This window comes from Halichondria panicea, chromosome 8, assembly GCF_963675165.1.
Source record: "Halichondria panicea chromosome 8, odHalPani1.1, whole genome shotgun sequence".
NCBI classification, from domain to species: domain Eukaryota; kingdom Metazoa; phylum Porifera; class Demospongiae; order Suberitida; family Halichondriidae; genus Halichondria; species Halichondria panicea.
The window spans coordinates 3,308,982-3,322,155 of NC_087384.1; the positions used below are offsets into that span (position 1 = coordinate 3,308,982).

At 39.1% G+C, this 13,174-nt stretch overlaps 4 protein-coding genes across 4 annotated transcripts in view; 2 read left to right on the forward strand and 2 right to left on the reverse strand.

Moving 5' to 3' along the window:
• The window catches only part of LOC135339917 (AP-4 complex subunit beta-1-like), a 42,998-nt gene extending 41,994 nt beyond the window's left edge, over positions 1-1,004 (forward strand). The window contains exons 30-31 of the mRNA XM_064536157.1: positions 215-511; positions 821-1,004. The gene's annotated coding sequence lies outside the window, so the exon portion shown is untranslated. The remainder of the gene's footprint in view (positions 1-214; positions 512-820) is intronic.
• On the reverse strand, positions 133-1,555 carry LOC135339949 (uncharacterized). Its single transcript, XM_064536206.1, has 3 exons — positions 1,004-1,555; positions 798-907; positions 133-529 (listed from the first exon to the last, which is right to left on the reverse strand). The coding sequence occupies exons 1-3, from the start codon at positions 1,218-1,220 to the stop codon at positions 524-526; spliced, it is 333 nt and encodes a 110-aa protein (XP_064392276.1). The 5' UTR covers positions 1,221-1,555; the 3' UTR covers positions 133-523.
• On the reverse strand, positions 1,551-4,288 carry LOC135340193 (uncharacterized). Its single transcript, XM_064536515.1, has 5 exons — positions 3,077-4,288; positions 2,904-3,016; positions 2,278-2,683; positions 2,031-2,136; positions 1,551-1,870 (listed from the first exon to the last, which is right to left on the reverse strand). Exons 1-5 carry the CDS (start codon positions 4,286-4,288, stop codon positions 1,551-1,553), a joined length of 2,157 nt encoding a protein of 718 aa, XP_064392585.1.
• A 181-nt stretch (positions 4,289-4,469) lies between these two features.
• LOC135339923 (uncharacterized) lies at positions 4,470-10,843 on the forward strand. The gene is made up of 12 exons (XM_064536166.1): positions 4,470-4,667; positions 4,748-4,888; positions 5,420-5,672; positions 5,787-6,181; positions 6,249-6,362; positions 6,447-6,668; positions 7,286-7,374; positions 7,592-7,910; positions 8,020-8,212; positions 8,649-8,891; positions 9,325-9,900; positions 10,030-10,843. The coding sequence occupies exons 1-11, from the start codon at positions 4,470-4,472 to the stop codon at positions 9,432-9,434; spliced, it is 2,277 nt and encodes a 758-aa protein (XP_064392236.1). The 3' UTR covers positions 9,435-9,900; positions 10,030-10,843.
• The last annotated feature ends 2,331 nt before the right edge of the window (positions 10,844-13,174 follow it).

The following is a 13,174-nucleotide window of genomic DNA, read 5'->3' on the forward strand; positions in this document are numbered from 1 at the left end:
TGTAAATCTTATCTGCATTGTTATGTTATTGTTGTATTCCATGGTTATGTTAACTTGTTTTTATTGACTCTGTTTAGCATACTAGATTTGGAGAAGCTAACAGAGATATATTTTGTATCACGATAAACAGAATGAAATATACACAACATTAGGTGTTACTTTGCTTTAGCTCTTGGTATACACTCTTTAAATGTTCTATTGTCTTTTTACGTAGATGACCGGTGGACGTCAACTGGAAATCGTACAAGAGTATTGAGGATTTCGTGACTGAATCTTCCCACTCAATTCGCTTCCTCTTGTTTTCTGGATCCTGTCTTCTTGCCACTTTCCATTTGCTGTTGTACTTCCCTTCCATCCAGACAACTCCTACCTCTGAATCTGAGATCGATCGAAGTTGAGCAATCCATGGCTCAATGTTACTGCTTGGACAGCTTCTGACTGCCAGCAACTGATCAATCTTGAGACCTGCTAAATCCTGCACCTCCCTAACGTCTGTCCGTGATTGCTTTCGGTAGGCCCCAGTCTACACCTGTATGACATTGAATTTGAAGGTAGATACCATGTGAACAAAGCAACCTAAATTTAGGAAGCCTACTCAGTGACCTAAATTTAGGGATGGTATAATTTGTGTGTGTGCATGCACACATTGACCTAAATTTAGGGAATTGTGTGTATATACTTATGCATTACGTATATACCTAAGTTGAAGAATTATGCAAAGTGACCTAAATTTAGGTTATTATAAATTTAGGGAAAGTGCAATAGGTGTGCTGAACTGTCGTATAATTATTGCTTACATTGCACTCTTCATTCTCTGCAGCAAATAGAGCTTGAAGCTGGGTATTCTGAGGCGCATCACAGCTCATATCTGCTGATCCTGAGGCTGGGAGTTGGGCCAGTTGACGAACTGTGTAATAATTATTAGAATATAAGTGATATACGTAATGTAAAGTATATTATGGTGTTACGTATATAATTCTGATTGAAATGAGAGTTTGCTCACCTTCTTGGAGATGTAGCAAGGGCCAGGGGGTAATTCCAAATTCATCATCAGAGTAGACAGCGTCCATATCAAATTGCTCCCACCAAATACGAGCATCATCAGAGATCCAAGAATAAAACTTTGGAATATCTATGTGTAGACGTGGCAGGTCTATCTTGTTGTCAGACAAGTGAACTCTATTTGGAATGCCACATGGAATCTCCTGCACAGTAAACATTTTGCATGTAAAGTTAAAAGAGTGTAATTTGATCTATACGAATGCATGAGCTTAATTTATAGCCATAAGAGGTGTAGGTCGATAAATACATTGTCCATTTTTGTTACAGTAAAATGCACGAATCAGCGAAAATTTAACCCTCAAAAATGTTACGCTATATAGTGCAAAATCCAAATTTTTATGAACATAATAGGCACATTAATTTTTTAAAGAATTCAAGAATCGAATGGGTGTATTATCAGGGCCTAGAGAGCTGTAGAATATACTTATGGTTCGAACTTCAGCGTCTGTAAAAAACTGCTATTAATTATTATAACAACTGCATACACCCTAACACAAAGTGTGTTGCCATACATAATGTGCTTGTACGGTATTTATTATGATCACTGACAAAAAAAACGTTATTACATGCGGACTTGCCAGAAGTAGTTTCACTGCTACATCAGCATTGCACCAAGCATCACTGCTCCAATGCCGAAAATACATCACAGCTTTCCCATCTTCTAAAAAGAATTTGAAGCAATGTGGAAGAGAGTGACCATTTAGTCTGTCAATACAAGGTTCCAGCCACGACCTCACATCAGAAATAGTATTGAGTACCTCAACCGTTGGGGTAGGTGTGCTTGACTGTGTAATCTGCTTTTGGAGATCTGTACAATTTTACATGCAACAATAATTATGTAATGTCACAATCAATTCAAAACCAACCTTAATAAATTTTAGGAAGTATAATTATAGCTATAATTATAATTGACCACCATGCATAATACCTACATACTACATGTATAATTATGAATGCATAATTATTACCTGGTAAAGATTCAGCTCCTTTTAGAGTGAGCTGCTTAGATATCCTTGAGAAAAGCTGGTCAATGTCCTCATGAGTATGACCAACAGGTAGGAAGTTTACCCGCACCTATTATAGCACAATGTATACAGTGTCATATGCATGCATGGGCAACCATGCATTGACAATGTGTGCATGAATGATTATAATTATAGTCATTAGGGCAGGGCAGTGCATGCAGTTGCTATGTAATAATTACTATAATGATACCTTAGTGAATATCTTTCGTTCTACCAACAATGCGCAAAACCCCAGGAAGAACTTGTTTTTGTTTTCTTTTGCTGTATTGTCCAGTTGGATGTTGAGAACTGGTGGGAGATGATCTAGAGCAATCAAGGATTTGAGCAGCACATGAATCGTAACGTTGCAGTCATGAGGGAATTGCAGCATGTCAATGTAGACGTGAGCTAACTTTCCATGAGGTGCCCGGGTGTGTACTAGCACTCCAGTGACGTGTGTTCTGAGAGGAAGCAATCCCTGCACAGACTTTGGGATCTTTGCGAGGCGAGGAAGATTGGTCTTGTGCTGATCCATGCCATCAATGATGATGGTAACACTGTGTTGTGGATTTGTTCTAGATTTTTCCCGATGACCATAATACTTCCGCCTTTCTTGCCTGTCACCATAATAATAATAGCAAGATGGAATAAAATTCGTATGCATATAATTGTGAGTCCCATGCACCCATGCATAATTACGTTTTGGATGTATAATTATGCACATGGGACGAGTAATTTAGGTACATTTTATTGCTGTCTGACTAAAGGCAAAGAATTAATTGCGTGGAAATGTAATGTGTACTCGAATACAAGGTAAAGGCTTGCAGAGTCACTTACTGAACAATCTGTAGATGTTGATCATACTCCTCCTTAAATTCACACCTCCATCCACTCTTCATTCTTTCCTGGTCAAACTTAGTGCAAATATCACACTTGCTGAAAGCGCTTTGCTGTAAATTGGATAATTATATGGTTATGGTTATATAATAATAGTATAATAGAATACTTACACTGGGAATGAGCACCTTCGAAAAATCTTCTTTCCAAAAGCGGTAAAAGGTAGAAACTTTCACAACAGCATCTTCTGGGATTCCTCCAGCCATGAGCTCCCTCTTCATCCTGACGTACACATCGTACTTAGTGAGGAAATGAGGAAGGTGTACACGATCGATGTTAGGCATCTGATCTCCAATGAGATTAAAGTATTGCCTCATCCAAGTCTTGGCTTCAGACGTTTTTGAGGCCTCGGCTCTCACGTGGGGTTTTCTAGTGGCTTTGTGAATGCCATTTGAGAATTGTTCGGTTACTGTTTTGAATCTCTTGTTTGAAATTCCAAGAATATTCAAGAAGGCGTTCTTGCATACATGCTTTCCTTCGAGCATCATCGTAAGCTTGCTTGAGCTCGATGATTGTCTGCTTGACGAGGGAATAAATATCAATGAGGTATCAAACAGAAACTGTTTCTGGTCAGCTCTTCTCTTTTTGTTAAAGATACCTCTAACTTTCTGTACTTCCTGCTGAGTAAATGCAGCAATACACACCCTTCCACAACATTGAAACCGATGAGAGCTTACAGGAGATTCACTCTCATATTCCAAAGGATCTTCTGTCCTTCGCTTCTTGACAGGTGTTGAATTCAAAGGAGCTTCAAATTGGGGATCAAAATCCATGAGTTCGAGTAGTTCGGAGTCAGCATCACAGTTAGTGAAGCTGGAGGACACAAACAACTCTTGGCTGCTGTCTACAACAGGAGATAAGAGCAGAGAGTTTTGCGTGTTGGTAGTCATGCTTGTCTCTGGAGACACAATAAGAAGGGAGTCTTGCGCTATGCTTGTTTCGAGTTCTGGTGACACAAAGAGGAGGGAGTCTTGCGCTATGCTTGTTTCGAGTTCTGGAGACACAATGAGGAGAGAGTCTTGCGCTATGCTTGTTTCGAGCTCTGGAGACACAATAAGGAGAGAGTCCTGCGCTATGCTTGTTTCGAGTTCTAGTTCTGGAGACACAATGAGGAGAGAGTCTTGCACTATGCTTGTTTCGAGTTCTGGAGACACAATGAGGAGAGAGTCTTGCTTGTTGTTAGCTATGCTAGCAGGAGTGCATGCACCCCTGATGCTAGTTTGTGAGTCTTGCTTACTGCTTGTCCCTGGTGACACAATAAGGAGAGAGTCTTGGCTATAACTGCCATCATAGAGAGGACATGAATCATTCATCATTGCATGCATGCAAGCCACAAATCATGCGCACTGAACTATCACACCTGCGGGTTCACGCATGGCTACTTTATTGCGCATGCGCCGATGGACTAGCACTATTCAGCTGCATTTAAAACTGCACTGCACTGCGCTGCACTTAGTAGTACGTGCTTAGCTACTGTAGCTCCCTAGTTTACAGCATAGGTGAAGAATGCCTGCAACCAAGAGGTGGCACTTTGAGTTTCTCGTGGGTGGAGTCAGTGGTATCACTGTGTACAAGAATGGTGCAAGGATTAAGAGCTACAAACTCCCAAATCGCCCAGTCTTGGAAAGTGTATATTCAATAGGTACTCCTTCTACTAGAAAGACTTGTGATAAGGTTAAAGAATACCTAGATCAAGCCATTGAGGTAAGCTATAATGTATAACAATGTTGTAATTTTAGTAATAAGCACCACAGATATAATCCTGGTTTTTATTGGTCATACAGGTCACATTTAAATGCAAGACTACTGTGCTCCTGAACCGGAAGGAGTTTGAATGGAATAAATCAGCATTTTGTCGACTGTTGAGGCTGTCTCCTGGGGCGAGAGCAGTCGACTTCATTCAAGTCTTCAACCAACTGACAAAGGTATCATAATAATGTGTCTTGCCCATTTCTGCGTGATTGCTAAGGTGTACAACAGTTGATACAGTCCCTGTTTTCACATAGGAATAATGGGGGGGGGGGTCATATAGATCCTTGTGATAGGGAAAATGTAATAATTGATGTACAATGCGTTTTTCATGTACATCACTTGTTTACATACATTGTACATAAAATTAACATAATAATAACTCTATATAATTATAAAGTTTACTTAATAATTATAGTATAGAGTTCATGTATGATCGCTAACCCACCAATATATAACCGTTCAAATTGCTGTCTGCATGCATGCTTATAATAATTATTATATACCCATGCATGCATCATGCGTGGGAAAACAGTTGAACATACAATCAGTGCATGGCAATCAATGTTTGTACGTGTGAATTCTATATCTTGACATCATGCACTGTATACAAACCTCGTGTTTATAATCTACACTAGCTAACCTGATAAGGTATTAAAATTGTTACAGCAGCTATATGTATGTACATATTCTTACTTTATCTACAGTTTAATTCTGACCGAGGCTTCTTAGTTCCTGTAAGCCCCCTGCCCACCAGTTCGGAGTTGCTAACTGAGGAGGCGTTGTCTGATGGTGGTGACTCTGAGGATGACCACCCGCTGTCTTCATTGACAAGTACCCAAAGCATAGACGGCAGCCACCAACTTGGAGAAAAGAGAAGTCAGCAGGAGGAGGAAGTATCGAGAAAGAGGATGAAGCACAAAGATACTATGGACGATGCGATCTTCACCAAGAAGATTGGTAAGCTGCATGTGTGCCAACTGTATCACACATGCAATTTCAACCTTGCTTGCGCATGCGCACCAAGGCACAATTGAACTTCTCTCACTTGATATTGTATATGCATGCATGCAGGAACTATTGATCTCCAGCTGAGAAACCTCTCAGAACCCAAAACACAACGCTGTTTAAGAACGGTTGACACTGTATTTGTGGAGGAACTAGTGAAGAAGTTCACTAAGGATCCCTCTGCTCCAGGTGTACCTCCGATTGCTGTCCTGTGCATTTCTGTCGAGAGCATAGATGTGTTTGACACCAACAGAGTGGACGCCTATAAGTACGAGCTGCTTGGAGGCCAGCATACAGCCTTGGCAAGAAGGATAGTAGCAGCCAAGTCTTCAGACAATACGTTGCTACAGACTGTCCTTGCTGAGGTGTATGTTGGTCTGACAGACGATGAAGCACTTAGGCTCGCCTCTCGCCACAACACAAATAGTCATTTTATCCACAAGATGACACATCGGGACTATGTAAGTTAAAGAATTCAAAATTCCTCTAAGAAATAAGCTGTGTTCATTCATTTTGCTATGATTATAGCTTGAGGCCTGCCGATCGAAACTGTTTTCAATGTGCGGTAAGGCTCCTGAGGAGGAAACCCCAAAAGACTCGGTGGAATGGAAGGATGTGTGCAAGCGATGCATTTTACCTCAGGTATTATACTATTTCGTCTGTTAATATACATTGTACTTTACAGAACTGATCCATGCATGCTCATAATATTTGTCCAAATCTTAGGATATGGGCCGCTGCACAATGGAGAATATCTTTAAGCAGGCAAGCTTTACTAAGGAAGTCTGGGCATTGGCCGTATCGGTCATGAACTTGTACGAGGAGGGGGAGCTGAAAGATCAGACCCTCTCAACAAAATCTCTGACTACAAAGCCCGAGTTTAAGCAGCAAAATTTTAGCCCAATCCAGTGCCTTCCTGATGAGTTCAAGCTGGAAATGTTATCAAAGGTATACAAGCGCTTGAGAAGATTTTCTATAGACAAAATAATATTGTTACGTATAAAGAAGCACATGCAGAGGTATAATATAGGAGCCTGACAGCGTAATCTATTTATATCTGCATTGAAGTTGTTATGAAGTAACAGTTTTTTAGATCATGTTTGCCTGCAATCTGATTGGCTATAGAGGAAGTGTTCTATCCAACTTAGTATACTTACCGTATAGCGCGAAATTTTTGAGGCACTTATATTTCGTGGATTGGCCTCTAAAAACCATTTCGTTGCACAATGTTCGCGGAATGACTGCTTACGGGAAGCCACGCCTTTAAATATTTGCACGATAGCAGGTAATTCTAATTAAAGAACAATTTTCGTGGACTTAATTTTCGTATAGAATTCTAACCCACGAAATCCGCGAAAATTAAGCCCCTCGAACATTTCGCGCTATACGGTATTTACTTCACTTATGTAGCAAAGATTAGATAAGAATAGTGCATGATTGACTAAATTGAGAATCATGGTTGCTATATTATGCATGATCTATATAATCAGGGCTAGTAGAACCCTCTCTACACGTTCGGGATACTACAACCATGCAGCTCTAAATGTTAATTATTAATTTTCCAGGTTTCAAGCAGTGAGCTAAGCCTTGCCGAATTAAAGGAAGAAGCTACCAGCTACAGATCAAGAAAGTCTCTGCAAAGGGCTTTTTGCAAGTAAATTAACAATCACATGCATGCATTTGTATAGACACTGTTTAGGAAGTTTCTAGAAGCCCAAAGGGCTGGTAATTGTAGTATCCCGAACGCGGTGAGGGTTCTACTAGCCCTGACTCGTGAGGACTTCTAAATCATGTGAAAACTTCCTTTTTTTGATCTAAAGTGTATTATTTCTATAATCACATTTTTTAAGTTAAGTATAATTCCATCCCAGGATAACTACTTCCAGTACGTGGTGCGAGGCAAAATGTAGATTTCCTGCCTTCACTACCCCAGAGCGTCTGAGGACATTCCACCAGATATGTTTAACCAAAACAATACCGGCGTCTTTTCGTTCATATTGTGAGGCAGCTCTAAAAGCAGAAAAATCAGGCAGCACAGACACTGTTGTCCCCTCGGCTGATATATATAAGTTCAGGCACTGCAAGGCTTATGTGGTCGAAGGGGATGCAGCAAACATGTGCTGCCAAGATGTTAGGGATGTCTACCCTACATTCATGGGCTCAAATCTCTTCCTGGCTGACATACCCGTGGTATAATTATGTGCATGCATGCACGTACAGCTATAACACATGTATATGTTATAGCTACGTATATAAACACTCCTGATATTATACTTACATGTTGTTCAACTTCGTGCAGGCGTGGACAACAGAACAAATTCAAAGCCTTGTGTACACCACAAAACAGCTGAATACAATACCCGAGAAAACTGTGAGCACATTTAATGTTGCATTGATTAGCACCAGTCTCTCAAAAATTGAAGAACTGAAGAATTGTTTGTTGAAGTGCTACGAACACGTCAGTGTGTGCTACTGGCAGACAGCGTGCACAGGTAAACTATGTTCAATAATAATTCATCGACATTATACATTTAACAACTTGTGTCACACGGTGTGTGCAAATCCATCGGTTTTTCGCCTCTGCTATAATTATACACTCAAAATAACAACGCTATAAATATTTCGCATGACTGTATATAATATTTATCGTGTAACAACTGTATAATAGCGTGAACTTTTTCGAGGTGCTTAATTTTTCCTGATTTCGTGGGTTGCAATACTACTAATTATCTGCTATAACTCGCAAAGATTTAAGGTGTGGCTTCTGGTAAGCACGAACATTGTGCAACGAATTGCTTTTAGAGGCCTTTACAAAATATATAAGCACCTCGAACATTTCGCACTATTATGTACACATGCAGCCTATTATATCGTACATAACTATAAGCATAATAATTATTATACAGCCCATAATCATTATTGTTATAGGTGGCTTAGATTCCACTCATCCACTGGGATTTATCCCATCAATTGGTTGTGTGGTAGTGGGACACTACTCACTCAGTGGAAAGCTGGAGGAGGACCACTTTAACTTCGTTGAGGAAGGGCGGTCCAATTTCTTCCCCTGTATTGATCAATCCACTGCTAAGATTCCGATTTGTGTGCTGACAGGCATTATAAAGAAGCTGTCTTTTGAAGGGAGCACTGTTATTGATGCCACAAGTGAATCTGGTAATTATTATAGGATGACAGTGCATGCATGCATGATTACTATTATTTTTATGTTTTAGATACCCAGCATGATTGTGATGTACAAACAACTATGGACCACCTGCCATGATAGTCAGATAGTTTCGGCCTTGTTGGGCCTCGTCAGCATAGCGTAGTTGTATATATGTAATGAGTACATGTAATAAGATTACATGCATAATATTATATACATGCACATACATGTAATTATCATGTGTATAATAGTGCATGGGAATGTATCCATGCATGCACATGTACACAAGTAGAGTTCATGTATGCATGAAGTTTACCTAAATTTAGGTATTATTATAATGCAACTGTCTCTAAATTTAGGTACAACGTACAAAGTTAATGGTACATGTAAACCTAAATTTAGGTAGAATTGCATAACACATCGTTTCATGCATGCATGCAGGTAACTGTGCAATTGCCTCACTACAAGCAGGAAGAGATGTGGTGGTACTCAAGGCATTGGCCCAAGCAGCACTTGCAAGAAGCCAGCTTGCAGAACTGTCAACAACATAGCTAGCTATGGACTAGACTATACTATACTGTTTCAAGCGTTCCGTTAACTTCTATGTTACTTTGTATATGCGGAGTATACGACTCGATCTTCATCTTATTGAATGTTCATCTGGTTAAGCAAGTCAATGGGTATCAATAGAAAATAATTGGTGTTCTCTAATCTTTGAGAAATTAACAGGGATATTAAACTAAAAAAAATGATTATGAACAAAAAACATAGCATATTAAAATAAAAGAGAAAAGGAACTTTTAACAGTGAATGTGTTAAGATGTGTTATCTCATTTATCTGCTTGTGCTTTCCTCTATATACTGCATACTGGGATCACCAATTGCACAAGACTGCAATCGCGTCATTGTCAATGAAAGAGGCAGGCGGTCACTTGTTGGCGGTTATAGAGATCACATTTCAGTGGGATTGGGGAGGGAGTGCTTCGAGAGTATCAGTGATTTGCGTGTGGATGAAAAGTAAGTTTTAAATTTACTGTATAATATGCATAGTTGGATAATTGTGTGAGTAATGGGGAATAAAACTATACATGCAGTTCGATGTAATAAATGATTACATGATTTGATTGTTTTTTCTCCGTCTTGCAGTTCTGTGAGATGTTTCAAATGGAGACTGAGAACTAGCGGAAATGTTCAACTCAACGAACGAGAAGTACACCCAAAAAATCTCACTGTTTCTACTTGTAACTCGGCCACATTCCGTTCTCCTGGATTTTACAACAATAACAAGAAGCATTACTCAAACAACATGTTTTGTGTATACAATATTAGCATGCAGGACTGCAACCATATCACTGTTAGATCTACGTCTGATGAACACAGCTTGTTTAACGACGGGAGAGATTATCTGTATTTCGACTTTGGTCAGGTGACCACCACAGTGACTGGTGACAGTATCGGTTCCTTCAGCGAGAGTGTCCCCACCTCTTCATTCTATGCAGTTCTGTGGAGTGATGCTGAGAAATTCTCAAGTGCAGGAAAGTTTGAGTTTGAGGCTATGTGCAATGACCCTGTTGCAGATACAGAGAATGAATTGAGTGGCTCAGGGTACCAACACATTTGAACATTTAACTCTCTTATTTTCGAAATTCTCTACTTTTATACTGTTACATAGTAATCGTTTCAGTCGACAAATGAATGTTTTATTGCCTCACCTGATAAGTGAATCCATGCTTCACATTACTTGAATAATCTATACAGTCATGCATCGACTTATTAAAGGAATTAACTTAACTTTTTACATGTGCAATGAAGCAACCATGCATGATGTCAATAATATATGTGATGAAAATGTTTAATGGTCTTCATATGCACTAGGGCAATAAAATTATTGATTGTCTTTTGAATTTAGCTGGCACATGCATGCATGCATGCATGGTCATGATTGTATATGCACAATACACATTATACCTATACATAATATACACATAATACATAAGTATTTCAATAGCAAAGTATTTCACTAACAGAACTTGATTTAGTTACTATTTTCTTCATGTGAAATAATTATATATACTTATGTTTGGCTGGATGCTCTCTGCTTGGAGTATAGACTAACTCTTTAAATCTTAGTTGATTTTGCTAGCAGCTCCAAGGTGCGGAACATTTCAACTTCATTATTATTCAAGTGGATTTGCATGCTCATGCACTAGCTCGTACGTAGATTATGTGAGATTACACTGATCTATAGGTGCCATATAGATCTAGGTGTTGATCACTAAACATTTTCCCGATAATATTATTGGAGACCACCCCCTTTTAGGAGGCTGAAAAATCTCTGCTACCACGATGTTATATATACATTGACTCACTGCTTAGAAACTATGTACATGCATGGCCTGGAATCGAGGTTTAACCTCCCACACATTATTATGGTAGTTATCGCTTTGTTGACTAGCTACCATTTTACTTTTATTTTTATCCTACACTATACAATCTGTGATGGTTCACAGATTGTATAGTGTAGGATAAAAATAAAAGTGTAGTTGCCCATCTCTAATTATATGCATCCTGGCCAGTCAAAGGGAGTGGTCTCTAGTCTAGTTGACACCTGCAGTACTATAATTAGCTTCCTTTAGCTCACAAGAAACTGTTACCATAAATAAAAATGACTTAAACATAATGCTTAAAAATCAGTTGATGGCTGTGTGGCGGTTCATCAACTTTGTGGCATTCATTTGGAGCCTTTTAGTTTGTATAAGACGTGCATGCTTGAATCAATTAAGCTGTTGAATGACATTATCATCTGGTTTTAGTACAAGGGGAATCATGGAGGATGACAAAATGTTGACTGTTAATCTGCATTAGGAAATATGAGATTTACTTAAACAAACGTATAGTCAGTCCCCCAGGAATTGATCGACCAAATATGAATTTACTATATGACAGGTTTAGGAATGCTGAGTGTGGTTGTCTACCCATGCATATATAAAAGGCAGTGAAGAGGTAAAACTTCAAATCTAGATCACTTTGAAATCATCCATTCAACCACAATTACTGCGACACAATCATGTCTTTAGGTCTACTTACATCAATCTTCCTGGTTGCAGTATTATCTTTGAGTTTGGCACAAGATTGTGATAACATCATAGTCAAAAGAAACGCCAGCCCGAGAGGAGGTATTATTAAGAAGTTCCAAGATCATGAAACAGTTGGATTGACACAAGAATGCCTTGAAAATAGAGTCCGTGTGGAAAAAAAGTGAGTATAGCTGTTTCATTACATACATGCATGATTGTGCTGACTATAAGTATAGTAGTGCACCACACTGTATGAACTTCTGAGCATGCACAGAATAGACATGAGTATATTTCTTCCTTCTGTAGCTCTGTACGCTGCTTTAAATGGAGAGTAAGGACCAGTAAGCAAGTGCAACTCAATGAACGACATGTCTCAAGTCAGAAACTTGTTACGGAAATCCCCGGTGATTCTGTGACATTTCGTTCACCTGGATTTTACAATCATAACACAAAGCATTACTCAAACAGCATGTTTTGTCTGTACAACATATCTGTGGACAAATGCAACCACGTTACTGTTGCATCGAGTAGTGGACACACATTGTTCAATGACTCTAAAGACTATCTTCAACTGTACTTGGGTCACAAGTCCTCCCCCCTGTTTGGAGAGAGTGTGAGTACGTTTGGAGATGATGCTCCCACTGGGTTCTTGTATGCAGTGCTATGGAGTGACGCTGTATCTCACACAAGCAGGGGAACATTCGAACTAACTGCCACTTGCCATTCTTGGAATAATAAAGAAGAGGGATCAGGATCACTTATTTTAAACACTTCTGCCGATTTTTAGACACTGATTACTTTTTATTTTCTGCATCATCATCATTTCAGTTGTATAGGTACAACACCATTAGAGATATAATTATTTATCTCAACTTCATTTCAATTTAGAGAATGCACAAGCAAAACTAAAGCACAGTAATGTGCTCACATGCACTTGTGTGCCATCATGGTGGTTGGACTAGCCACCTCTAGACTAGACAAAAATAACCACCACTTAGTCCTAGTTACCACATAATGAATAATGGCGATAAAATGCCAAATTTGTGTGTTGAATTGAGATTGTAGGATTGAAAATAGCCACTACTTCGAAAATTCTGTGCACATCACTTGATTTTAGCAGGTGTTAGGTATGTATATATAGCTGAAGTTAATTATCTGTCAGTGAGTGCATGGGATATCCCATATACATGCATATGTATATACAGTCCTATGTT